Source organism: Camellia sinensis, chromosome 2, assembly GCF_055761805.1.
Source record: "Camellia sinensis isolate YWXY chromosome 2, ASM5576180v1, whole genome shotgun sequence".
Lineage (NCBI taxonomy): Eukaryota > Viridiplantae > Streptophyta > Magnoliopsida > Ericales > Theaceae > Camellia > Camellia sinensis.
In genome coordinates, this window is record NC_138962.1 from 40,006,877 (window position 1) to 40,034,377 (window position 27,501).

The 27,501-nt window shown below is 34.0% G+C and overlaps 2 protein-coding genes and 1 long non-coding RNA gene across 3 annotated transcripts; all 3 read left to right on the forward strand.

Moving 5' to 3' along the window:
* The first annotated feature begins 403 nt into the window (after positions 1-403).
* Positions 404-9,272, forward strand: LOC145813194 (putative disease resistance protein At5g63020). Its single transcript, XM_082908468.1, has 3 exons — positions 404-602; positions 8,211-8,541; positions 8,630-9,272. The coding sequence occupies exons 1-3, from the start codon at positions 404-406 to the stop codon at positions 9,270-9,272; spliced, it is 1,173 nt and encodes a 390-aa protein (XP_082764594.1).
* Positions 9,273-9,512: 240 nt separating this feature from the next.
* On the forward strand, positions 9,513-16,582 carry LOC145813198 (uncharacterized). The gene is made up of 3 exons (XM_082908474.1): positions 9,513-9,948; positions 10,045-10,967; positions 16,493-16,582. The coding sequence occupies exons 1-3, from the start codon at positions 9,513-9,515 to the stop codon at positions 16,580-16,582; spliced, it is 1,449 nt and encodes a 482-aa protein (XP_082764600.1).
* A 3,833-nt stretch (positions 16,583-20,415) lies between these two features.
* Positions 20,416-26,802, forward strand: LOC145819983 (uncharacterized). The gene is made up of 3 exons (XR_014360833.1): positions 20,416-20,549; positions 25,432-25,475; positions 26,533-26,802. It is a non-coding gene; the product is annotated as an uncharacterized LOC145819983 (long non-coding RNA).
* The last annotated feature ends 699 nt before the right edge of the window (positions 26,803-27,501 follow it).

The window sequence follows — 27,501 nt, forward strand, 5'->3', positions numbered from 1 at the left end:
AATGTCTTGAAAGGTTATTGGGACCTCGGCAAGCAAAAAGGTAGGTGCAGGTTTCAGTTTTTTCCTAAGTGATAGGTTCAACAGACAAATCCCAGACCTAAATCTATGGAAACACGGATTGAAAACAAGAATTTGGAAAAGGTGCAAAAACCAGAAAACAAAAACGAAGTTTCAGAAATAAGAACTGAGATGGGCTATCAAGAACATGAAGAATACAAGAGTATATGGCCAAGAACAGTGGCAAAAGTGCAAAGAAGTGGTGAAACAGTGCGTGTGTTCAAAATGTGGGCAAAGGTAAAATCATGGATGAATGCATTCAGATGTACGATTTATGAATTAAAAAAACTTGAAACAGTACAGTAATGGTGACAGTAAAAGAAGAAGAAACATCAGGCAATTGAAAATGAAAAGAACAGTAGCTTACCAGAAAAAGGAAAAGCCGGAAAGGGATTTCCCGATGTCCTACGAAGGTTGCAGGAGCAGAAGACCGGTGAAAATCTCGCCGGAAGGGGTGAACGGAGAAGGTTGCAGAGTTATTGGAAGCTTGAGCAATGGAGGGTTTCAAAGGCTAGAGAAAGATAGCAGGAGATTCGAATGCAAAAGTGAAAAATGAAGAAAGGGGGAACAAGTTTTGTCAAAAACAAAAACCTAAAACGGCGGCAAAAGGTAATCAATGCGCCTGGAGCAGCGCATACGTCAGGCGGCGTGCGCAGAAAAAAACGTGGTTTATAGGCGCGTCACAAACACGGACCAATAAGGTGAAGACGCGTGAAAGAAGCGGTTGTGTAAATGATGCGTGAAAGCTCACACATATGAAGGAGTTCACTGGAATTCTTGTTCTCCGAAGAGAACACGTCGGCCTGAAATGAATGATCTCGGCTGAGGAGTTTTTGAGCCAATGTACAGAAAGAAATATCGATATAAGTTCCATCGCCTCAGAATGCCGAGGTAATAGAACCTAGGGGGCAGTTGTGGGGATATATTTTCTGAGTACCAACACGTGTTAAGGTGACGCTGATGTATCAGCCGAGGTGCCACGTGTCCTGGTCATTATGTCGAGGTTATTTCGGCGTTGCCGAGGTTATCTCCGAATATGTCGGAATCCGAGATAAACGGATAAGGGACAAGAGTCCTAGAATGAAGAGGAGATTTAATCAAGATATGGATAAAGCTCTTTGGGAGTTTATCCTTATCTCTTCAAGAGTCCAAAGTCAGTATTGAATTGGAGTCCATAGAAGTCAGGTTTCTAGTGAGACGAAGATTAAGTAAACTATAAAAGAGAGGCACCCCCGTGGGTCTAAGGTACGAAAATTTATGCTTTAAACAGTAAGTTTAGCACTTGATTATCTTTAAGAGATATACTGACTCGATCGTCGGAGTGCCCCCGGGTAGAAGAGCCACCGCCGGAGCCTTTTCTTTCTGTTACAGGTTAGCTGAAGTCATCTATTCTGCCGGTGCTCTCCAGCTGAATACTGAGTCGGGCAGTGTGGTCAGAAAATCACTCACACACATCTTGGTTTCTGTCTGGCTTGAAAGGTAAAGTGTCAAATGTATATATCACCTGGATCTTGTTAAATATATAAAGTGTTAAGCATCTTGGTTTCTTCTAGTAGTATGCATATTTACTCTTATGCCTTTTGCTGCTTATTCTTGTGTTTTTTTCCCCTCCTTTATCCGTGCTTCCAAATCCGAATCTTACAATCTTCCGATTTTATGATCTGTTTGGGCACAATCGACCTGGATCATGTAAAAAATTCCTTACAAGTAAATTCTTTCGAGCCTGACCCAGATCCAATCCTAGGCACCCAATTTTTAATCCTTGTTTTTGTATTATAAGAGCTAATTTATTGTAAATTTATATTTGTATACTTTCGATCTTAATAATTGGATCTCATGAGATCGTGAAATCCCGAACTGGAACAATCCTATCGATCTAATTTTTAATCCTTGTTTTGTATTATATGAGCTAATTTATTATAAATTTTATATTTGTATACTTTTGATCATGATAGCTGAATCTCATAGTATCGTGGAATCTCAATCCAGATTCGATCCACCGAGCTAATTTTTAATCCTTGTTTTGTAATAGAGGAGCTAATTTATTGTAAATTTTATTTTTATTATCAAATATCAATTTTATGTAGTCCAAATAAATAAATAAATAAAACCAGATATTGAATCAAATAGACTAGACAAACAAACTACGAAAACACATTTAAATATTGAAGTAATATAAGAAAACTAACTAGTCCCATAAAAAATAAAAAATCTTAGTCTTAGCACGCAGGGGTTTGGAGGGAATAAGATATAAGATAATTTTATCTTAAATTTTGAAGAGCCTATTTTTGTGATCTAGAAAATAGGGATACGGATATGGAATACAAAAAAAACTTATAAAAGTAGAATATAGGTACGGTTAGGTTACGTTTGTAAAACAATTATTTTTTAAATTATTGGTGGTGAGTTACACAAGCTCAAGAATGTTAAAAAACTATGCTGTAATTTTATAATACAAAATATTAATATTTAAAAATTAGGAATTAATTTAAGTCATTAGCTAATTTATTTCTAAAATCCAATTGGTTTTTACAAATATTTTGCTTCAATATCAAGGCCAATATGTTTTTCTCTTTTACCCTAGTCAAAAATGTTGTATGTAAGTTTACTTATTTATTTATTGATATTTAATTCTACTTATTATTATATTCACTTTTTTATTTTTATACAATAAGGATACGTCAATTTGATAAATTTTATTACTTTTAACTCACTATGTTATTTTATCAAAGAACTAAGCAAATTATTAGAAAAATATTATTGCATGTATCTTTACAATTAAGGTATATTATAATGTTACAATTATAATTTTATAAAATAAATAATACATGACTTGGAATATCCGATATTTAAAAAAAAAGTATCCGATATGTCAAAATTAATGAAAAAGTAACTAAGACGTATCTAATTTCCTTTTATAAGTATACGTATTTCATAATTCATGACTCATATCCATGCCACCACGGACATTAGTAATGTATTGTTGTAGTGCAAAGTTCATCTTCTTTGTTTATGAATTGTAAAACTTTTATTATTGACTTTTCTAGTATAATGTTATATTTACATTTTACATAAAGTATTATATTTTTCACAGTATCTTCTCTTTTTAAATTATAATTACTTTTTAAGTAATGTTTATTTAAATTATTTTATATATAATTTTTTTTTTGGTAAAATCTTATAATTCTCAATCCATTTTTACGATGCAATGCTATAAATTCCTCCAACAATCCAATGTAGATTTTAACAATCTTGTTTTTTATGCATCCTTGGCTATTGTTTTCCTTGAGTTTAGTTTTTTTATTTTTTGAATGGATTTTCTAAGCCCTCTCTCCTTAAAATATCAAAATCATTTCTCTCACACCATTCACAATCAAAATAAAAAAGAAATCATTTCAAGCCTTCTTCAACCATCAATTGTTTGCTTTCACGGCTTCTTTTTGTTGTTTATGGATAGCCAATTAAATTATATTTTTAATTGAATCTTGTTTTTTATGCATCCTTGGCTATTGTTTTCCTTGAGTTTAGTTTTTTTATTTTTTGAATGGATTTTCTAAGCCCTCTCTCCTTAAAATATCAAAATCATTTCTCTCACACCATTCACAATCAAAATAAAAAAGAAATCATTTCAAGCCTTCTTCAACCATCAATTGTTTGCTTTCACGGCTTCTTTTTGTTGTTTTATGGATAGCCAATTAAATTATATTTTTAATTGAATTTCTTGTGAAATTTTCTGAGCTTACAAGCCAACCTAGGAGAAGCTAGCCAAACTAGCTAAACAGTCGGATTTCTACTTGAGTAGTAGGGGATTCGCACCCTGGTCAGTAAGGAGAGTAGCAAATTTCCTTACCAACTAGGACGGCCCTTGGTGGTTGAATAATATGTTTAATTAAGGAGGAAATATCATTTTGCCCCCAAACTATTACGCAAAAATTAATTTGGCACCCAAACTTTGTATTATTTTAATTGGACTTCTAAACTTTTTAAAATTTGATTAATTTATCTCATGCTGCCTGTTTCCGTCTACAATCAAATGGAATTTACTGACGTGTCACCAAATTTCATTTGGAATTTCGTTTTACACTCCAAACTATACATTAAAAATCAATTAGCCTCCCAAATATAAAAAAATTAAATTCAAATATTTAATAAATAATTTTTATCTCAATAATGAAAAATTTTAAATTTAAATAATTTACTTTGCAAACAAAATAATAAAAAAATATAAAAATTCTCATTTAGAATTATCTGTTTAAGTATCAAATTATCTCAAGTCGATCCTAGAGAAACTAATTGAGCCGAAAATTTCTTCGCTACTCTGTGTGGTGACGCACAATTGTAACTAGTTTATTCCCCCAAATTAATTTCAATAAAATTGATCTACTAATAGTAATTTCAAAATTTAGTAGGTAAAAAAAAAATTAAATTCAATTTTTGTCTAAAAAATACTCAACAGGACTAATACTCAATTTTTTTATTTAAAATTTAATTTTTTCATTTTTGAGATTAAAAATTATTTGGTTCCAATTTTTTGAATTCAATTTCTAAAAAAATGAGTTTTTTTTTGTTGTTGTTGTATTTTTTTGTATTTTTAGTGATTTTTTTAATATTTTTAATTTTTTTTTTTACTTTTTAAATGCACCTAACCTAGATGTACATAAAAAGTAAAATATTTATAAAAAAATCAGTAAATGCATAGGAATACAAAAATGCATTGAATTTTTGTAATTTTTTTTATAATTTTGGTATTTTGTGAATTTTTAAATTTTTTTCACAAATATTATACTTTTAAATTGTATTTATATTACGTGTATCTAAAAATTTAAAAAATATTTAAAATATTAAAAAAATTTAGTGGAAAAAAATACAGGAAATAAAAAACTCAATTTTTAGAAAATTGAATTCAGAAAATTGGAATCAAATATGGTGATTAAATAAGTATATATATATATATATATATTTAATATTTGAGGGGCTAATTGATAGTTTAGGGGATAAAATGAAGTTTGGTGACACGACAGTAAGTTCCATTTGTTGGTAGACGAAAACAGACGGTGGGGATTAAATTAATCACATTTAAAAAAATTTAGGGGTCAAATTAAAATAATACAAAGTCTGGGTGCCATAATAGTTTAGGGCGCAAAATGCTATTTCCTCTTAATTAAGACTAGTCTTCTATAATTTTTTATTAAGCTAATTGACCTATATTGAGTAATATTTTAATAATTATTCAATTTCTTAATGACAATGAATTTTTTAGTGTGTTACATTGAAATGTTACGTTATTGGAGTGTTACGTTAGAGTTTAGGTTTTTATTCGTAATGTGTGATTTGTTCTAAAATACAGAAAAATCTAAAACTTCTATAGTGCAAATTGTCAAAATGTGTAATTTTACATTTTGAGAAAATCACTTTTATCTTTAAAAAATTAAACCCAAATATGTAAAACCCTTTTATGTAATTTTCACTTTAATGAGACATTTGGGTTTATAAGAAAAAAATGAAGGATTAAACCGTTTACAAGATCACATTTTGGGATTTATTAGTGTTTCACCAAAAAAAAAAAAAAAAAGTTCATTTTATAAACTCATATTCTAAACTAATGATGTCTAAATGAGATGACCAATCATCTTAGGGTAAATTACACTTTACCCCTTCAACTATTGTCATGTCTCCTTTACCAACTAAAATTTTTAACGACTGGCCCCTCATCTATTAATTTTTTTCAATTTCAACTTTTATAACTAAATACCCTTTCATCAATAGGATAAATTACACCTTATCCCTATAAATTATCACTCAATATCACTTTACCCCCCTTGACCTATCACCCAATATTACTTTCAATATGGATCATTTTATTTTTTTTCATTTTATTACTTAATTAATTTTTAGTTCTTGAGAAGAAAAAAAAAACTACAAATTTGAAAACCAAACCAAATAGAGTGAAAATATTTATGAAGAAATTTCAAAAAAAGTTTAGTAAAGACAAAAAATACAGAAATATATTAGTTTTTTGTTTTATGTTTTTTTTTTTTCATCTTTAGTATTTGTTTTTAAAAATTTATTCACAAATATTTAACTTTTAGGTGCATTTAATAATTTAATTTTTTTTGACTAAAATATGAAAAAAAAATTTACTACAAAATAAATAACTCTCCTTTACAAAAAATTTACTACAAAATAAATAACTCTCCTTTACTTCCTGAAAGCTAAGTAAGGACAGCTTAAGACTATAGATTGCTCTGTAGTCAATTCTTGTAGCTCTGAGTTCCCATCCCGCTATTCCTGACCTTAAAGAAGGAATAGAGTAAGGCAAATAAAGTAAAACAAACCTTAAAAATTGTATTTCAAATTAAAAATCAAGCATTTTTTTAGTCGAGAGGGTAGAGTCCTTAGGCCCCACAAATCTCAGGGCCGGCCCTGGTTATTGAGTGATAGTTCAAGGGAGTAAAGTGTAATTTACTCCTATAGTTAAAAGGATATTTTTGTCACAAAGGTTTAAATTGAAAAAAAATATATATATTAATAGATAAAAAGGTTTAGAGATAACAATTTTTAGTTTAAGAAGGTAAAGTGATACGAGATAATAATTTAGGGAGTAAAATGTAATTTGTCCTAATATTTAATATTATTGTATTTTGTAGATTTATTAACATACTGATTTCAAAACGCTGGGTATGTTTATAAATCAAAATGCTATAGTTTAAAGGCTTTAAAGGGCCAAAAAAGCTGCACTTTTAAGCGCAGTAGCAACGCCAAATCCTTGTTAACAAGGGTTACTTATAGCATACGGGTGAGCATGGTTAAAAGTTGCATTTTCAACGGCAAACAAGGCCCATTGTATTCATTTTTTTCCATTGACAAATTTAAACGAATTTTAAAAAATAAAATTCAATACCAAAATATACACAGCATATATGTATAAAAAATATATGTAGTTTTGATGTATGAATTTATGTACAAGGTAAAACTAAAATAAAATAAAAAATTCATGACGTGATGTTTAGCACCTCTATTTGTTATAAATCACATCAGTTTTTCAATTTTTTATTTGTCACATTATATAAATTATTTGTTTTGATGTTTTTATAAATTAATTAGCTTAACTGCACTAAAAAAATAAAAAATAAATAAGAAAAGAGTTCAAATTTATGTGCAACTCGAACAATATAGACCTAACTGTTGGAAGGTGTCCTACATTGCTTGGACTTGCCCCCATCTGTGCTAGTTATAAGGCTCTAATTTCTCTCTACTTAATACCTGGGTTTTAAGGAAAAGTGTGGGTTGGGCTTTTCAATTTGGAATTAAAGCTTGGTTAGGTCTGTGAATGGTGTGCTGTTTGTCCGGCTAGTGTATGTTGTGGTCCAGGAGGGTGTGTTGGAATGTGTTCTATATCGCCTGGAGTAGCCCTATTTGTGCTAGTTGTAAGGTTTCAGTTTCTCTCTCCTTAATATCCGGGTTTTAAGGAGAAGTGTGAGTTTTGGACCTGTGACTGGTGGGCTATTTGTCCAGCTAGTTTGTGTTGTCGTCTAGGAGGGTGTGTTGAAATGTGTCCCACATTGCTTAGAGTTGCCCCATCTGTGGTAGTTATAAGGCTTTTCTCTCTTCTTAGTACTTGGGTTTTAAGGAAAAGTGTGGGTTGGACTTTTCAAATTAGTATCAGAGCTTGGTTGAGCCTATGACTGATGTGCCGTTTGTTCGACTCGTGTATGTTGTGGTCTAGGAAAGGCTCTAGTTTCTCCTTAATACTTGGGTTTTAAGGAGAAGTGCGAGCTGAGCTTTTCAATTCTAACTTAGGTGGAGCTTGGGTAGATAAATTCTAGCATAGATCTTATTCTCATTTGTGTTTCAAATATCCACCTACCTGAAATTACAATCAATGTCATAACAGAAATTTTCAAACACCATAAATGTTGGTTCATTGTTACTAGCTATCTATTTACCACAATCACTATTTTGTCAGTAATTCAAAACTGACTTTCTATTATTTGGAGGTGAATGGGAAGTCAGTTTGCATAAATTAGCATGTTTTTCTTTTTCTTACTTCTGTAAATCAAATTTCAAATTGCTTTCTGATAGCCATTAAAATCAATATTGAAGTTTTCTTTAGGATTTTTCCTATTAACTATAATCGTCTTCCGTATTTGCAGGAATGGACTCATTGAAAAATATTGGTAAAGCCATTGAAATTGGGAAGAATTTGTGTGATTTAACTGGAGCATGGGTTGGATATCACAATGACCTTGATACCAACATGGAAACTCTCAAAAGGAAGACAGAGCAATTGAACGGCCGAGAGAGAGACATAGATGAAGAAGTGAATTATGCAGAGCAGCAGTCAAGGAAAAGGCGAAGGGTTGAAGTTACAATTTGGCAAAAACAATGTGAGCAGGATAACATGTCAAACTTTGGAATTGTCAAGACAAGAGCTAGAAGTGCAAGGATAGAAGAATACCTGGAAACGCGCAAAGTTGGGAAAGCGTGTAGTGGAGATGATTAAAGAGGTGGAAAAATTGCATGAAAATGGTAGATTTTCTAATGGTTTGCTGATTGATAATCGAACTTGTAGACACGCCATACTAACAACAGAATCTTTGGCTGAAGCCACAAGTGAAAGGAACAAGGAGAAAGTTTGGAAGTTGTTGATGGATGATGCGGTTAGAAATATCGGTGTTCACGAAATGGTGGGAATCGGCAAAACAACCATCATGAAAAGCATCTATAATCAACTTTTGGCCAGAACTTCTACCTTTAGTGAAGTTATTTGGGTCACAGTATCTAAAGCATTCCACATCAAAAATCTACGAAGGCAGATAGCTAAGAAATTGAATTTTGATCTTTCCGATTATGAGGATGAATTACGTTCAGCGTCAGAAATACATAACAAGCTTTCCCAAAAGAAGGGGTATGTGCTCATCTTAGATGATCTTTGGGAAGCATTTCTTCTGGAGGAGGTGGGTATTCCGGAACCAACCAGAGCTAACGGATGTAAGCTAGTGTTAACTACACGATTGTTAGAAGTCTGTACAAAGATGAATTGCAATACTGTTGAAATGGAGCTTCTCACGGAAGAGGAAGCACTGAATCTGTTTTTGAAAAATGTTAAAGGACATCAGACAGTGCTTACACCCGAGGTGAAAGAAATTGCAAAAGAAGTTGCCAAAAAATGTGCATGTCGCCGCTTGCAATTGTTACTATGGCTGGATGTATGAGAGGAGTGAATGACATTCGCCAGTGGAGAAACGCGAGAAATGCACAACAGCTCATGGACAAAGAAGAACGGTTATTTGAACAACTAAAATTTAGTTATAGTCGGCTAAAAGATGACAAGGAACGACATTGTTTCTTGTATTGTGCAGTGTATCCAGAAGACGCTGTGATCTATAGGGATGAACTGATAGAGCCATTGGATTGCTGAGAACCTAATATGTGGGACGGACAATACAGATGCAATGTTCGACAAAGGTCACACTATATTGAATAAACTCATTAACACTTGCTTGTTGGTAGGAGGTGATGACATATCTGGAGAATACGTGAAGATGCGTGATTTGATAAGAGAGATGGCTCTCAAAATAACGTTAACTAGTCCTCGATTCATGGTCCGAGCTGGTGAGGGATTGAAAATAGTTCCACATAAAGGCTGGTCTAAGGATCTTGAGAGGGTTTCCTTAATGTGGAGCGATATTGAAGAACTTCCTTCTGAACCCTTTTGCCCTCACCTCACCACCTTCCTATTGAGAGGCAATGAGTCAAAAGCACTTCAAATTCCAGATTCTTTCTTTTTGCATATGCGTTGTCTCAAGGTGTTGGATTTGTCCAACACTGCCATAGAGTCTCTACCAAATTCCATCTCCATGTTGGAGAATTTGCATAAACTGTTACTATGTAATTGTCATGAACTAAAATATGTGCCGTCACTGGAGAAACTGGGGGCATTGGAATATTTCCAACTGGTACATAGTCAGATTTAAGTACCCCAAGGTATAGAAGAATTGGCTAATCTCAGAAAGCTTCAGCTCTCAGGGAATTACAACCTAGGTATGTCTTCTTGCCGGAAGTTATGCAGACTCACACAACTCCATCACCTTAGTATTCTGAGAACAAATGTAAAAGTGTCAGCAAAAGAGCTGTTGTGCTTGAAACAATTAAAAGTTCTCGAAGCTCAGTTTCACAATGTGCAAGAGCTTACAAAGTATGTGAAATCTAGGCAATGCAGAAGTTGGGAAAGCTACAACCTTGTGGTGGGAACTGTTAATGAAAATAACCAAGCCAAGAAAGAAGAGAGAGTCGTTTGGGGACGTTCGGACAACAATTCTAAATATTTTACAAGTAATGGAGTAGATGCCGTAGTGCTCCCCAGCGACACACAGGACTTGCTGATTAGCAGTTGGGACAATCACATTAGCTTATCAGATGTTCAGTTGTTAAGGGCTGCAAGAAGTTTAAGAAAATTTGAAATCAGAGTGTGTTCGAAGCTTGAATCTATCTTTTCATCATCATCATCATCATCATCATCATCATCATGCTTTTTAGAAGACTACTACATCTCGCTAACAACGATTGAGGAATTGTCGTTTTATAAATTACCCAATTTTAGGGTACTCTTTGACAGAGTTGATCCACCACACAACATTTCATTTAACCTTAAGAGATTGGAGTTCTTTGACAGTCCGAAAAACAAGAATATTTTCTCTGCCCTGTTGTTGCATAACTTCCCAAACCTTGAGGAACTTCAAGTGCTTTACTGCATGAATGTGGAGGAGATAATAGTAGAAGTAGAGACAAGTGATCGAGGGGGGCATCGTGAAGATGATGGCAATACAATCACACTCCCAAATTTAAAGATATTACATCTAAAAGGTCTAACAAGCCTGGACAGCATATATAAGGGCATAATGTGTTGGGTATACCTCCTTATTGGAGTGTGGGACCCAATTAATTTTAGAAAAAGAGTTTTAATTTGGTTTGGTTTAGGTATAATATATTTTTATATATTATATCTAATTTGTGGAGGCCCAATCCAATTTAGTTACAACTAGGGTTTTGATAAAACAAACCCTAAAATTAACAATATATATATATTGTTTTGGGTGTGCCGCAAGTGTGAGATAGATTGGGGAAAAAAAAAAAGTGCAGCCATCAGTAGCCATCTTTTGATCAATAGTTGGTGAGATAGTGCTTGGGACATAATAAAATTTGGTGGGTTTTGTTCTTCTTGTGCAAGTGCTGTTTGGATCAAATTTATTCAGTGAAGCTATTGTTGGTTCGGTTTGTGGCTGCTTTGAAACTAATTTGGTTCGTTGTTTTGGGTCTTCTATAATTTTGGTTCTGAAGATTTTGGTTCATCTATTTGGTGAGGTCTTTCCTCTTTGTTTATTTGTGATTATTTGGAATTCACATAAGGGTGGTTTTGTGAGACTATTAGTGTCTCGTTTGTAATTGTTTGGAACTTATTTGGTTAATAGTGGAATCGGATTTCGATCCCGTGGATGTACCTCACATTGAGGGAACCACGTAAAAATTCTTGTGTTGCCTTTGATTTAATTTTTCCGTATTAGTTTTTATTCCCATTGATTGATTTACTTGTGAGGAATCACATCGATTTTCCCTAACAACTGGTATCAGAGCATACGGTTTATTTGGGTTTAATTATTTGTGTAAATCAATGGAGGGGAATGTGGGTCGTATGTCTAGCTTCAATGGAAGTAATTGGGTAACTTGGAAAACTAAAATGGAGGACCTATTATTTTGTAAAGATTTGTATGGACCCATTGAGGGTGCTAGTGGCAAACCCGAGGGTATGAAAGATGATGAATGGAATAGGCTTAATCGAAAAGCCGTTGGAGTTATCCGTCAATGGATTGATGACAGTGTGTTTCATCATGTTGCTACTGAAACTTCAGCACATGATTTATGAAAAAAATTAGAGAGCCTTTATGATAGAAAATCAGCCACAAATAAAGCTTTTCTATTTCGTAAGTTGGTTAATTTAAAATATAAAGAGGGCAGCCCTATTCCGGAACATCTAAATGAAATAAAGAGTATTGTTAACCAACTTGCCTCTATGAAAATTGTTTTTGATGATGAGTTGCAGGCTTTGATGCTACTAAGTTCTTTGCCCGAAAGTTGGGAGACTTTGGTTGTGACCGTTAGTAATTCGGCGCCTGATGGTGTTGTCACAATGGGCCAAGTCACTAGTAGCTTGTTGAATGAAGAAACTAGAAGAAAATCAGCGGGTTCCTCTCATTCGGAAGCATTCGTTGTGAGAGGCCGAAGCAAAACAAGGGGGAGGAGTAAGACTCTTCATGGTCGTGATCAAAGCCGTGACAAATCAAAAGATGGTTCTTTTTCAAAGAAAGACATTGAGTGCTGTTATTGCCATGAGAAAGGGCACATGAAGCGAGAATGCCGAAAGCTCAAGAATAAGGAGAAAAGGCGTGACAAAAGTGTGGACAAGAAACAAGAAGACACAACGGCAGTTACTACCAATGGTGATCTCATGGTCGTTTGTGAAGATGATTGTATCAATTTTGTGGGCCAAGAGAGCAATTGGGTGATTGATTCCGGTGCTTCTTTTCATGTGACTTCTCGAGTTGATTTCTTCACTACCTACACTGCAGGAGATTATGGTTCTGTTCGAATGGGTAATGAAGGTTTGTCCAAGATTATTGGTATGGGTGATGTTTGCTTGGAAACAAATTTGGGCTGCAAGTTGTTGCTTAAAGATGTGAGGCATGTTCCCGACATTCACCTCAATTTGATCTCTACCGGGAAGCTAGATGATGAAGGCTACAACAACAAATTTGGTGATGAAATATGGAAGCTCACAAAGGGTTCCTTGGTGGTAGCTAAGTGTAAGAAGACTCATACACTTTATTCGATGCAAAGAAAATTTTTGTAAAGGTGTTGTCAATGCACTTCAAGATGATACTTCTACCGAATTGTGGCACAAGCGGCTTGGCCACATGAGTGAAAAGGGGCTGCAAGTTTTGTTCAAGAAAGAGTTTCTACCCGGTTTGAAAGGTACACATCTTAAAACTTGTGTTCATTGTTTGGCGGGTAAACAACATAGAGTTTCTTTTCATAAAAATGTTGCTTCTAGAAAAGAAAATATTTTGGAGTTGATTCATTCGGATATTTGTGGTCCTTTAAAAGTTAGAACACATGGTGGTGCACTTTATTTTGTTACTTTCATTGATGATTATTCAAGGAAAGTTTGGGCTTTTTTACTAAAAATTAAAGATCAAGTTCTAGAAGTATTTAAGCATTTTCAGGCTATGGTTGAAAGAGAAACAGGGCAGAAATTGAAGTGCATCCGATCAGACAATGGTGGTGAATACATTGGGCTATTTGATGAGTATTGTCGTAGCCAAGGTATTCGGCACCAAAAGACAGTTAAGAAGACTCCTCAACAAAATGGGGTTGCCGAGAGGATGAACCGCACCATTGTGGAAAGAACAAGGTGTTTGCTTTCACAAGCTAAATTGCCAAGATCCTTTTGGGGTGAGGCATTGAAGACAGCGGTTGACGTGATCAATTTGTCTCCTTCCTATCCTTTGAATGGTGATGTTCCAGAAAGAGTTTGGACCGGTAAAGATGTGTCTTATAAGCACTTGAAAGTGTTTGGTTGCCGAGCTTTTGTTCACATTCCAAAAGATGAAAGGTCCAAGCTTGATAGTAAGTCAAGACAATGTATTTTTCTTGGCTATGGTCGTGATGAATTTGGGTATAGATTGTGGGATCCGGTCGACAAGAAAGTTATTCGAAGCCGTGATGTTGTGTTTCTTGAAGACCAAACAATTGAAGACTTTGGCAAAGGTGATCAACAGGAGCCAAAAACTAGTGATCTCATTGATATGGATCCATCTCCTTCATCTTCAGTTGATGATGAAAATGGGGGAGATATGCAGCCACCTATTGAAGATGTAGAGGATGATGCTATTCAAAATGAAGTTGAGTCAGAAATTGAGGAAGAACATCCAACTCAAGAACCGCCACCACAACTTGAGTTAAGAAAATCTACAAGGGACCGACAACCTTCAAGAAAGTATCCTCCAAATGAATTTGTGTTGATTTCTGATCAAGGGGAGCCGGAGAGCTACCAAGAAGCAATTGAGCATGCAAAGAAAGGTGATTGGAAAAAGGCCATGAACGAGGAGATGAATTCCTTGCTTGAAAACCAGACTTATGATTTAGTGAAGTTGCCTAAAGGGAGGAAAATTTTGAAAAATAAGTGGGTCTTCAAATTGAAGAATGATGGCAAGAATCTGAGGTAAAAGGCACGTCTTGTTGTGAAAGGCTTTGGGCAAAAGAAAGGCATTGACTTTGACGAGATTTTCTCACCTGTTGTAAAGATGTCTTCTATTCGGGTTGTACTTGGCATGGCTGCAAGTATGAACCTTGAAGTTGAACAACTTGATGTGAAGACCGCATTTCTTCATGGTGATCTTGAAGAAGAAATTTACATGGAGCAACCGGAAGGTTTTGTGGAGAAAGGAAAAGAGAAATTTGTTTGCAAATTGAAGAAAAGTTTGTATGGTCTCAAGCAAGCCCCGCGGCAATGGTACAAAAAAATTTGACTCTTTCATGATGAATAATGGTTTTTCTAAAACCACTTTGGACCATTGTGTGTTTGTGAAAAAATTTTCGGATGGCAAATTTATTATTCTTTTGCTTTATGTTGATGACATGTTAATTGTGGGTCAAGATTCTACCATGATAAACAGGTTGAAATTGGAGTTGAGCAAGTCCTTTGCTATGAAAGATTTGGGACCGGCAAAGCAAATTCTTGGTATGAAAATTGTTCGTGATCGCAAAGAGGACTAATTTGGTTGTCTCAAGAAAGCTACATTGAGAAAGTTCTTGAGAGGTTCAACATGAATAAAGCAAAGCCGGTTGGTTGTCCACTTGCAGGTCACTTCAAGCTTAGTTCGAATCAATGTCCTACAAGTGAAAAAGACAAGGAAGAGATGTTGAAAGTTCCTTATGCTTCAGCAGTTGGTTCTTTGATGTACGCCATGGTTTGTACAAGGTCGGATATTGCTCACGCAGTTGGTGTGGTGAGTCGGTTTCTCTCTAATCCGGGTAAAGAACATTGGGCAGCGGTAAAATGGATTTTTAGGTATCTTCGAGGGACTTCGAAGGTGTGTTTGTGTTTTGGAGATGGTAAGCCGATGCTTGATGGGTTCACTGATTCTGACATGGCCGGTGATGTTGATTCTAGAAAATCTACTTCGGGGTATTTGATGACTTTTGCAGGGGGAGCTGTGGCATGGCAATCTAAATTACAAAAATGTGTTGCTCTCTCAACTACCGAAGCTGAATTTATTGCCATTACGGAAGCTTGCAAAGAAGAGTTATGGCTGAAGAAATTTTTGCAAGAGTTGAGTTTAAAGCAAGAAAGGTATGTACTTTATTGTGATAGTCAAAGTGCTATTCACTTGAGCAAAAATTCAACTTTTCATTCGAGATCGAAACACATTGATGTGAGATACCATTGGATTCGTGATGTGTTAGATTCGAAATTGTTACAACTCGAAAAGGTTCACACAGATGATAATATTTCAGATATGTTGACAAAGACTTTGTCGAAGGACAAACATTTAAAGTGTCGAACTTTGGCGGGTATGGTTGATGTCTCCACCTAAGTCGGTAGGGGGAGAATTGTTGGGTATACCTCCTTATTGGAGTGTGGGACCCAATTAGTTTTAGAAAAAGAGTTTTAATTTGGTTTGGTTTAGGTATAATATATTTTTATATATTATATCTAATTTGTGGAGGCCCAATCCAATTTAGTTACAACTAGGGTTTTGATAAAACAAATCCTAAAATTAACAATATATATATATTGTTTTGGGTGTGCCGCAAGTGTGAGATAGATTGGAAAAAAAAAAAAAGTGCAGCCATCAGTAGCCATCTTTTGATCAATAGTTGGTGAGATAGTGCTTGGGACATAATAAAATTTGGTGGGTTTTGTTCTTCTTGTGCAAGTGCTGTTTGGATCAAATTTATTCGGTGAAGCTATTGTTGGTTCGGTTTGTGGCTGCTTTGAAACTAATTTGGTTCGTTGTTTTGGGTCTTCTACAATTTTGGTTCTGAAGATTTTGGTTCATCTATTTGGTGAGGTCTTTCCTCTTTGTTTATTTGTGATTATTTGGAATTCACCTAAGGGTGGTTTTGTGAGACTATTAGTGTCTCGTTTGTAATTGTTTAAAACTTATTTGGTTAATAGTGGAATCGGATTTCGATCCCGTGGATGTACCTCACATTGAGGGAACCACGTAAAAATTCTTGTATTGCCTTTGATTTAATTTTTCTGTATTAGTTTTTATTCCCATTAATTGATTTACTTGTGAGGAATCACATCGATTTTTCCTAACATAATGGTCAGTGAATCTCTGCAATATATTCAAATATGGGATTGTCCCAGGTTAAGGAGATTGCCTTTTTCTTCTGCACCACCTGCTCTTCAGTGCATTTCTGGAGGAGAAAAATGATGGGAATGTCTGGACTGGAATAATCCCCTCACCAAACCCACTCTTCAACCTTTCTTTGTCGTTGGCTACCCAGGTAATTTTGTAACGTCATGTCAGATTTTTTTAAGGGTGAAAATTATGATGGTATTCTTATATTTTAATTTTTTTTTATTATTTTAGTTTTTATAATTTCAATTGATTTGATTTTAATTCTGAATTTATGATTTTGTTTCAATTTGGTTAAATTAATTACAATTCTTAACAATTTTTTTTTATGAAAAATACGCATATAAATGACATGTGTCATATTTTTTTACAACAAAATTATAAACTTACTCAATTTGGTGATTATTTTTCTTTAAAAATGCTAACGAAATTATCAATTGAACCAAATTGATACAAAATCTTAAATTAAAAGTCAAAATTAAATTAATTAAAAATGTAATAATCAAAATGACACAAATAGCAAAATATATTTTCCCTTGTTTTAAATATGGCAAACTGTATTTAAATAAACATGCCTACAAAATTTTAAATTAGCCCTACATGTAGCGAAGTCACCGCAACATATTGCATTAACTATTTATTTATGATTTGTGACACCAAAACTTAATTTCATGAAAGTTTCAAATAGCTAGGCTTGAATTAATATTGTTACTCCCATACATGTTTTCACTACTACAAAAACAGATAAAGATCACACTTTTTTTGTGTGATGTATGTTATTTAATCACGCATTTTAAGTTTTATTAAAGTGTGATTTTTGGGAGTGATTAAAATGGGTCATTTTTAATCACACCTTTTAAGTGTGATTAATAATATTTAGATCATACATTTTAAGTATAATTAAAAATATTTATATCACACTTTTTAAGTGTGATTAATAACATTTAGATTACACCTTTTAAGTGTGATTAAAAATATTTAGATCACACATTTTAAGTGTGATTAAAAATACTTAGATGTGAAAAAAAAAATATTACACTCACTAGCTATTATGGAGATTTAAACCATCAACCCTCTCACACCATAAACCTTATACAATACACTCTTTCCACTACACCTCTATAACATCATATGATTTATATGCAACATATATTATTTATATAGTGCATAGACCCGTATTAATATAAAAGTTTATATATAAAGATAATTATTTTTTATTGAACATAATTTATGTAAAAATAAATTATTTACTAGAAAAAAAAGACCACTTTTGGCGACTAAACATGATTTTAGTCGCCAATTCTATACTTTTGGCTACTAATTATTTTTTAGTCGTTAAAAAATTTAATTCCCGGGCTAAAATTACCACTTTTGGCGACTATACTTCTTTTTAGTCGCTAAAAAGCCTCACTTTTGGCTATTAGACATCTTTTTAGTCTCCCAATGCCTCAGTTTTGGCTACTAATTTTTTTTTAGTCACCAAAAAATCTCACTTTTAGCTACTAAAATTTTTTTAGTCGGTAAAAGCCTCACTTTTGGCGACCAAATATCTTTGTAGTCACCCAATACCTCACTTTTGGCTACTAATTTTTTTTAACCGCCAAAAAGCCTTACTTTTGGCTACTAAAATTTTTTTAGTCGGTAAAAGCCATATATGGGCAACCAAACAGATTTTTAGTTTCCAAAACCTATACTTTTGACTACTAAATTTTTTTAGTCACAAAAAATCTTTACTTTTGGCTACTAATGCTTTTTAGTCGCCAAAACCTATACTTTCAGCGACCAAATGTGCTTTTTTAATCTCCAAAGATGTTTTTTCTTGTAGTGGAGTGTTAAAAAGTAGTAATGTATATATAATCACACTTTAATTAGAATGTGTGATTAAAAAATGTATATATATAATCACACTTATTTAAAAAGTGTGATTAAAAAGTAGTAGTGTATATATAATCACTTTAATTAGAAGGTGTGGTTAAAAAATATATAAATAATCACACTTTAATTAGAATGTGTGATTAAAAAATATATATCTAATCACACTTATTTAAAAAGTGTGATTAAAAAGTAGTAGTGTATATATAATCACACTTTAATTAGAATGTGTGATTAAAATATATATATATATATATAATCACACTTAATTGAAAAGTGACATAAAAAATGAATATTATCACACTCAATCAAATTAAGTGTAATTAAAATATCAATCTATTTTATCACACTTTTAATAAAAGTGAGATATTTTTTTTTGTCAAAGTGTGATTTTTAACTGTTTTTGTAGTAGTGTTTGGATATAACAAAATATCAGTAGCAGACAGACACAAAAGGTTGCCAATTATCATTGTTGATTACTTTCACTTTATTTTTCAAATAAATAAATAAATAAAAATACTACTGCGCATGACCCCTAAAAACATTGGTGATTATTGAAAAAAATCTTTGTTAAAACTAGGGTTCAATTTTGGTTGGCCTAATATGAGCAACCCTGGTCTAATTTGAAATTTTTTAGAAGTTAGACTATGATTTTAAATTTGGTCAAGGTTTGAGCTAAATTTTACGGTCTAATTAAATTTGAATAAGGCTTAAGTTTCACAACCCAATCAACCCGAATTATATTATTAATATAAATATATATATAATAAATTTGAATATTATAAATTATTGATTATTTCTCACTGTTAGATTAAATCATATTGCTTTTGTGAAAGATCTACCATTATATTATTTCTAAAAATGCAATGACAAACACTCAGCACACAAGAGTTCAAGTGTACACATGCACACATAGATCTGGATTCCCTCCAATACATGATTTAGAGTAGAAGATATTGTCTGGACTCATGAGATTAACTACGGGTCTCATTTTTATAATTTGAATAATTTATTTTGTTAGACTCTTCGTATCATCCATATAAAAAATTACGTTAATTTAATAATTGTAACCTATTCAGTTTAAGCATTTATTCCCCCCCCCCGGAAAAAAAAAAAGACAATTAAGTATATTTTTAAAAATAAATCATTCATTTTTTTAGTGATAAACGCGATAAATTGAATAAACTATGAATACCAGATCGATCTAATTCTTTTATGTAGATGGTATATACGAAGAACCCTACAAATAAATAATTTGAATTATCAAAATAAAACTATGGTGGTGCCCACATCTAGTCCCTATTATGAACCGGAGGGAATTCTGGTCTCACATATAGGACATTGTTATGTAAGATTAGATTTTGTGGATTTTCTAATAAAACACACTTAAAGTTGTATAGATTCTTGTAGGAATAATTTTCAATAATCTTATAATGAAATGTGAGAAAATAAAGTTAAATACAAAAATAATAATAAATATTTTAACAATATTAATGTGTCAGTAATACTGGCAATCACATATCATCACTCAATAGAGAAATACAATAAGAGACATTTTAACAAAAAGACTAGAAGTTGAAAAAGCATTTTAAATGCACTTCAAAATTTCTAAAACCAATTAAAAAAACCTTAATCAATCTTTTTTGGAGTTGAACGGAAAAATTATATAAAGTGCATTCAAAATAGTGATACTCAAACAAGAATATAAAAATAAATGATACATTATATTTATGGTCTTTTCAGTATGCATTTTGTGTCACTGTGTTAGGTTTTAATTTTGACAATTTCATTATTAAAATTTTAATTTATATTAATTTGATCTTGTTTAAACTCATAGCTAAAATAGTTAATGGGATAATAATAAAATATACTTATGACTTTGGTTCTTAAAGTTTTTTAATTTTGTTAGTTTGTTCTCGAAACATTTAAGAGAAAAATATAAATAATTTATAATATTGAGAGACAAAATTAGCAAAATTGAAACTTTAAGAACCAAACTCACACATGACATACATACTTTACATATCATATGTAAAATGTATAATCATTTCGTTAACAATAGATGAAGATTACTTCAATGACGAAGATTACGAAGAAGAAGAAGAAGAAGAAGATGAGGAGGAGGAGGAGGAAGAAGAAGAAGAAGGGGAGGAGGAGACTGAATCTCTTGAAGGAAATGAAATTGAATAATAGGTGTGTGGGAGATTTTCCGACCACACTGCCCGCTTAGTAACCAGCTGGAGAGCACTGGCAGAATAGATGGCACCTGACTGACCTGCAACAGAAATATAAGAATCTCGCGGTGGTTTCGACCACCCGGGGGCACACCGACGATCAAGTCAGTATATCTCTCAAAGATAAATCAAGTATTGAACTCACAAGCTTGAGTATCAAAAGCATACCTTAGACCCATGGGAGTGCCTCTCTTTTATAGCCAACATAAACCTAGTCCCAATAGAAGCCTAACTTCTATGGACTCAGAATTACTGCTAATCTTGGACTCCCAGTAAGATTAGGATAAACTCTCTAAGAGTCTTATCTTAATACAAACTGAAATCTTCTCTCATTCTAGGATTCTTGTCCCTCATCCAGGTTGAGTTCCCTTTTCATTCTAGGACTCTTGTCCTTTATCCACTTATCTCGGATTCCGATATCTTCGGAGATAACCTCGGCACAATGACCAAGACACGTGGCAACTCGGCTGACACGTCGGCGTCACCTTGCCACGTGTTGGTACTCAGAAAATATATTCCCACAATTGCCCCCTAACCTACACTGTTCGTTTATCTGTGCCCCTCTGTCCAAGATCAAACTCGCCGACCTCAAAGTTCCCTGGACTTCGCTGTCCACTGGTGTCAAGAATCAAGTTCCATGCTTTCCAAGCTGCCTGAAATCGCACCTCCTAGCCGAGGTTCTGGTTCCATTAATTCGTAAACTCCAAGAGCTTTGCAACTGCTCCACTCAGACTCTCTGGTGAGTTCCCGATTTCCAGTCATCTATTTGACTCCGGCGATTTTCATATTGGCGTTCATTTCACTTGGTAGATTCATAAACTCTTTACTTGCTATTAAGCTCAATCTTTCATAATTCTTGTGTCTTACTTTGAATCTGTTTATTTTCCATCTGTGGCCTTTTGTTCTCGTCTGTCTTCAAGTTTTTGATTTCTTATTACTAAAATGCCTGGAACTGTTCTTGTCATATCCGCTTTCTGTTGCTAGCATCATGTCTGGTTCATTACTTTCTTGTTCTTCACATACTTACTCAGTGCCTGTGTACTTGGCTTTATTCTTTGAACTTTGTCATCTTCGTGACTTTATTTTTTCTCCTCTTGTTTTTCTTGTTGTATTTCCGGATTCTTGCCTTCGTTTCTGTTTTCTGTATAGTCTTAGAACCACGTCCCTTTTTGAAATTGTTGCCGAGATAATGGTAGAGAAGCTCTTCCAGCGACTGCCAATGCTGAACCACTGTCAACCGTTGAAGTAGATTAGTCAGACATTCTTGCCTTAGTCCCTAATTCTTAGGGTCTTCATCTCTGTACTTTTGTTTTCTTTGCATATTTAACATTTTTTGCTTCTGAAAAATGTCTGTTGTTGGCCGATGTTAACATTCCTTGCTCCTTGATTATTATTTCTTCTTCCACTGTATTTGATAGCCATGTCGGGTAATTGACTTCTCGGATGGCTCTGGGCTCCAGAAGTCTGTCTACTTTTTCCTCTACTACTTTGACGTATATCAATGTCGGTCCTCTTGCTCGTTGGATTACAGGTTTGGTTGACCTGTCGACGTTCAATTTGTGGCTTGTGACCTCGGGGTCAATGCTAGGCATTTCATAAGGTGTCCAAGCAAATACCTCAATGTTTGCTCTCAAACAAGCTTCAAATTCTCTTTCTTCTTCTTCGGCTAAGCTTGAGAAGAAAGAAACGTTCTTCATCCCCCTCTTGGACGAGGATTTTCTTCAGTGCCTCTATTTGATTCTATACTTAGAATTTTTTGTATGCCTTTCATACTTTGCCTCCTTTGTGCAATCTTCTCGGGGTTACATACCTCGGGTATAATAGCTACAAAACTTTTACTTCGGCAAGATACTGACCTGCAAACTTTTCATAAATTTTAACAAGTGTGAAACATATACTACTCAATGTTAACTTTGCAAACTTTTTCTCAAGTTTCAACAAATGTTTAAACGGTGATTTCGGTCTAGCCTACTTGTAAATTGCTACAAATTTCAACAAAGATTAACATAACAAGTGTTAAACAATAATCTATTTGTAAATTGTTACGAATTTCAACAAGTGTTTAAACAACATACTTAGCTTTTTCCTTAACCTGTAGATTGCTGCAAATTTCAACAGATGATCATATGTCGGCTTAACGTTATCTTGTAAATTGCTACAAATTTCAACAAGTGTTAAGCATCTTCTTTGGTTTAACCAACCTGTAGATTGCTACAAGTGTTTAGCAATAACCTCGGCTTTGTTTCAACTCGTAAATTGCTACGAATTTAAACAAGCGAAGAGAAACAGTAATCTTGGCTTAACTTTAACTTGTAAATTGCTACAAATTTCAACAAGTGAAGATAAGGAATAATCTCAGCTTAACTTCAACTTGTAAATTGCTACGAATTTCAACAAGCGAAGAGAAACAGTAATCTTGGCTTAACTTCAACTTGTAAATTGCCACAAATTTCAACAAGTGAAGATAAAGAATAATCTCAGCTTAACTTCAACTTGTAAATTGCTACGAATTTCAACAAGTGAAGATAAGGAACCATCTCAGCTTAATTTCAACTTGTAAATTGCTACAAATTTCAACAAGTGAAGATAAGGAACCATCTCGGCTTAACTTCAACTTGTAAATTGCTACAAATTTCAACAAGTGAAGATAAGGAACCATCTCGGCTTATCTTCAACTTGTAAATTGCTACAAATTTCAACAAGTGAAGATAAGGAATCATCTCGGCTTAACTTCAACTTGTAAATTACTACAAATTTCAACAAGTGAAGATAAGGAATAATCTCGATTTAACCAACTTGTAAACTTTTCTCAAGTTTCAACATCATCTCGTCTTAACTTCGGTTAAGCATCATCTCGGCTTAACCAACTTGTAAATTGCTACAAATTTGGTAAACGCATTCTTCTTCTCTCTGTCCCCCAGTGTGAACTTAAAATCCACTTGGGTTCTCCTCATACATGTAGCTTCGACCTTGTCGCCGAGGTTGAATTCAAGCCGAGGTTGTCGGCCTTGGTTTCTCTATTGATCTTACTTGGCTGAGTTTGACTTTCGGCCTCGCATCGGCGAGCCGTTTCTCTTTTCTTGTTCCGATGCCTTTGTTTCCGGCTTGTCCTTTTCGGTCCTAGCGTACTTCTCAATTCTGGCCAACTTTTAGTCTGATCTTGTGTGTTTCCTTTTTATCTTCTAGGATCTGAGATCTGCTCATTGTGCTCTTCTCTTCTCAGACTCAGGTACCGAGATCTTATCTTCTAGAATCTTGGATCTGCTCACTCAGGTTGAGCTCTTCTTTTCTCGGACCTACTTATCTAGGCCGAGATCATGTCTTCTGAGATTTGGGATCCAGGATTTGCTCACTCGGGTTGAGCTCTTCTATACTTGCATGTTATCTCCTTAGGAGCGCTTATGCCCCCTATCTTCGCATCCCTTCTGGAAGGGGCTTCGTTCCTCCACAGGTACCTATCCTTCCATACCTGGAGGTCATCTTCGTTGTAGTATCCGCTTCGATCTGTTGTCTTTGGTGCGTCACCTTCCTAGCTGGCGTCTTTCAATCCGTGACTCTGGTCATGAGTTTCTGTGTTGCGGTTGTCCCCTTCAACGTCGAGGTTGATAGAACTCCTATTTCCAGCTGGAGCGTTGTCTCCAATCTGATCCTTCTGTCCGTTATTGGCCATCTATTCTTCTTTCTTTCCCACAGATGGCGCCAAATTGTGTGGGAGATTTTCTGACTACACTGCCCGCTTAGTAACCAGCTGGAGAGCACTGGCAGAATAGATGGCACCTGACTGACCTGCAACAGAAATATAAGAATCCCGCGGTGGTTTCGACCACCCGGGGGCACTCCGACGATCAAGTTAGTATATCTCTCAAAGATAAATCAAGTATTAAACTCACAAGCTTGAGTATCAAAAGCATACCTTAGGCCCATGTGGGTGCCTCTCTTTTATAGCCAACATAAACCTAGTCCCAATAGAAGCCTAACTTCTATGGACTCAGGATTACTGCTAATCTTGGACTCCCAGTAAGATTAGGATAAACTCTCTAAGAGTCTTATCTTAATACAAACTGAAGTCTTCTCTCATTCTAGGACTCTTGTCCCTCATCCAGGTTGAGTTCCCTTTTCATTCTAGGACTCTCATCCCTTATCCATTTATCTCGGATTCTGATATCTTCGGATATAACCTCGGCCTCGCCGAGATGACCTCGGCACAACGACCAAGACACGTGGCACCTCAGCTGACACGTCGGCGTCACCTTGACACGTGTTGGTACTCAAAAAATATATCCCCACAATAGGTAATACAAATCCCTTCTTATTTTACATTTCCACTCCATTTGGATTGGGTAATTTGGTGAGAAAAGATAAGAAATGATGAGAAAGAAAACTCGCATGATTTCACAAAATTATTTGAGAGTATGTTGGGATTAGAGTAGTTGTTTGGTATTAGACCAATTTGGTTAGGCTTATAGATGACGCTCACTTATTAGGCTTTTGATTAATTGATTTTATGCAAAAAGAGAAAAATACCCCAAGAACAACATGATCTATTCTTGTTTATTTTGACAATCATATGAAGGTAGAAACAATTGTTCTTCCCTTGTTATACTTATTTTTCCCAAAACTAGTTAGTTTTGAATGAGGTATGGGAGTACTTAACTTTATTATAAAAAATTTAGGTATACAGAAACTAACCACATAAAATACATAAAACATTCACATTAGTGTAGATTCAATAATTTATGGGCCCTGCACATGTAAATATTTTATGTAATTTATTTATGATGATTTTTACATACATAGAACCACTATTATTTTTATAAGCTTGTTGACTTCCTTGTTTACAGCTTTCTATTCGTGAACTCTGAAGTGTGGATTCATTTCACTAGAGGTAAGTCATCTCATATCACATCTAGAATTTCTTTTAACTGCATATTTTGGTTTGAAAATGTTTAAACATTGAGTAATGAAATCACCTCTTAGTTATGAATACAATCTGTCCAAAGATGGGGTAAGGTTGCATACATTTTGTCCTCTTTAGATTCTATTTTAGTTGGAGTCTCGTGTCCCGAGTTGTTTTTATTTTTATATAAATATTTTATAATATCATTGTGGATTCATTTACTTTATGAAGGATATGAATTTTGTTTGACAATAATGTGAACCCAAAGCAAATGGGAGTTAAATATTGGTACATAAGCTACTTTCTTTTGATTTTTGACCATGGAGCTAAATGTGGTTTTGGCTTTTGTCACTCGTTACTGTGGTTGCATTTGCTAAAACATGAGTTTGTGTTTATCAAACTCGTTGAGTTTTGGATTGACTGAATTGAATTATTGAATTTGTTGATATATTGAATAGTAACACCATGTTTGGATCATGGGGTAAGGAATTTTTTTTTTATTTTTTATTGTGGTCTCTCCCATCTAGTTGAGTAAAGAAAAAAGACGTGTTTTCTCACTATCATATCTCGATTGGTAAGAAAGCAAATCATGTGAGAGAGAAATTTGAGTGAGATTTATTTTTATTCTTTTTTATATTAAGAGGTAATCTTGGTATAGTAAATATTTTACAACCAATCAACTTGTTTCTCACCAAATATCACAACTTTCGGAAAGAAATCAAATAGTCAAAATAAGAGACTTCTCTTTCTCACACTTTGTCTCCATTTCTCACCTACTTAAATGTTTTCTTTTCTCACCAAAACTATATAATCCAAACGAACTGTAAATCCTACGAGTTGTAAAATTCTATGATTATGGAACTCACCTTATTGGAATGATTTTATGTTAAATATTAACTAAAGTACATGACATTTTCTTTACACCATTAAATCACAAAAAACTATATAATTGAAATTATTCTTTTTTTTGTATACGTGATTCGACTAGTTGTTACAATAGTTAATTATTGAGCTATCAAATTGATCGTCTTCCTCTTGATTACAGATCCAAAAGAATAGTGTGGTGGAAGCGATGGAAGTTATTATTGGGATAGAGTGCTACGAGTAGCAGTTATTTTGAATTGTTTTGTTGAGACATTAATTTAAATTATAGAACTCTTGTTTGCTTTGGTGGAGGCAATTATCTTTGTATTAGTCAGATTATCGAACTCTATGTTTAGCATGCTCTAAACATTAAACTAGCTAAATTGAATTTGTGGATTGTTGTTGAAACTTTTGGTATTGTGGATTAAAGAATTACTGGTTGCGATTTTATCTCTTGATTGCCATGATTATTTTGTGGAATGAAATTGAATTGTGTTTCTCACAATCTCTTTTCTGCATGCTCACAGGGTGCTGTAAGTCTTATAGGTGTGTGACATGGTCACATGCCTAGCTTGGTTGGCTTTGAGGCGTGACATTCTTTCTTTGTTTTTCAATGTTGTATCGTTATTTATCTGACTTGATGCATGAAAGGTAACAGAAAGCAACCGTTATCATTAATTATGTGAAGGAGCTTACAAACATCAATCTCTAATTCAGACCATTAAGATTGGTTTCTTTCAAAGAAGAAGCACAAGACAAGAGAGTTGATGACTATTAGTCGCAAAGCTGCTCTAAAAGTGGCCTCTCCTATGTGTTTGCTTCAAAATACTTGTCAATATCGGTAGTGATTTAGTTGCTTTCCCTTAAGACCCAACTTAACTAATTTTAGGTACCCCTGGCTAAAATTTCTCATCCATTATGTTAGGCTTGCACAAACTCTTTATTTGATCTGGTAATAAGAAGGACGGACAAGGTTTTGGCTTAAATTTCTTCAAATTTTATTGTCTACTAATCAACTATTGTTCATTATTCTTGGTCTGAAAGACTGGTGTGCCTGAAAAATCATGGCAAAAAGCTATCGCAAGCTTAAGTTTAGGGATTAAGAAACAGTTGGAACATTAAGTTCTTATAAAAAATAATGGGTCCAATT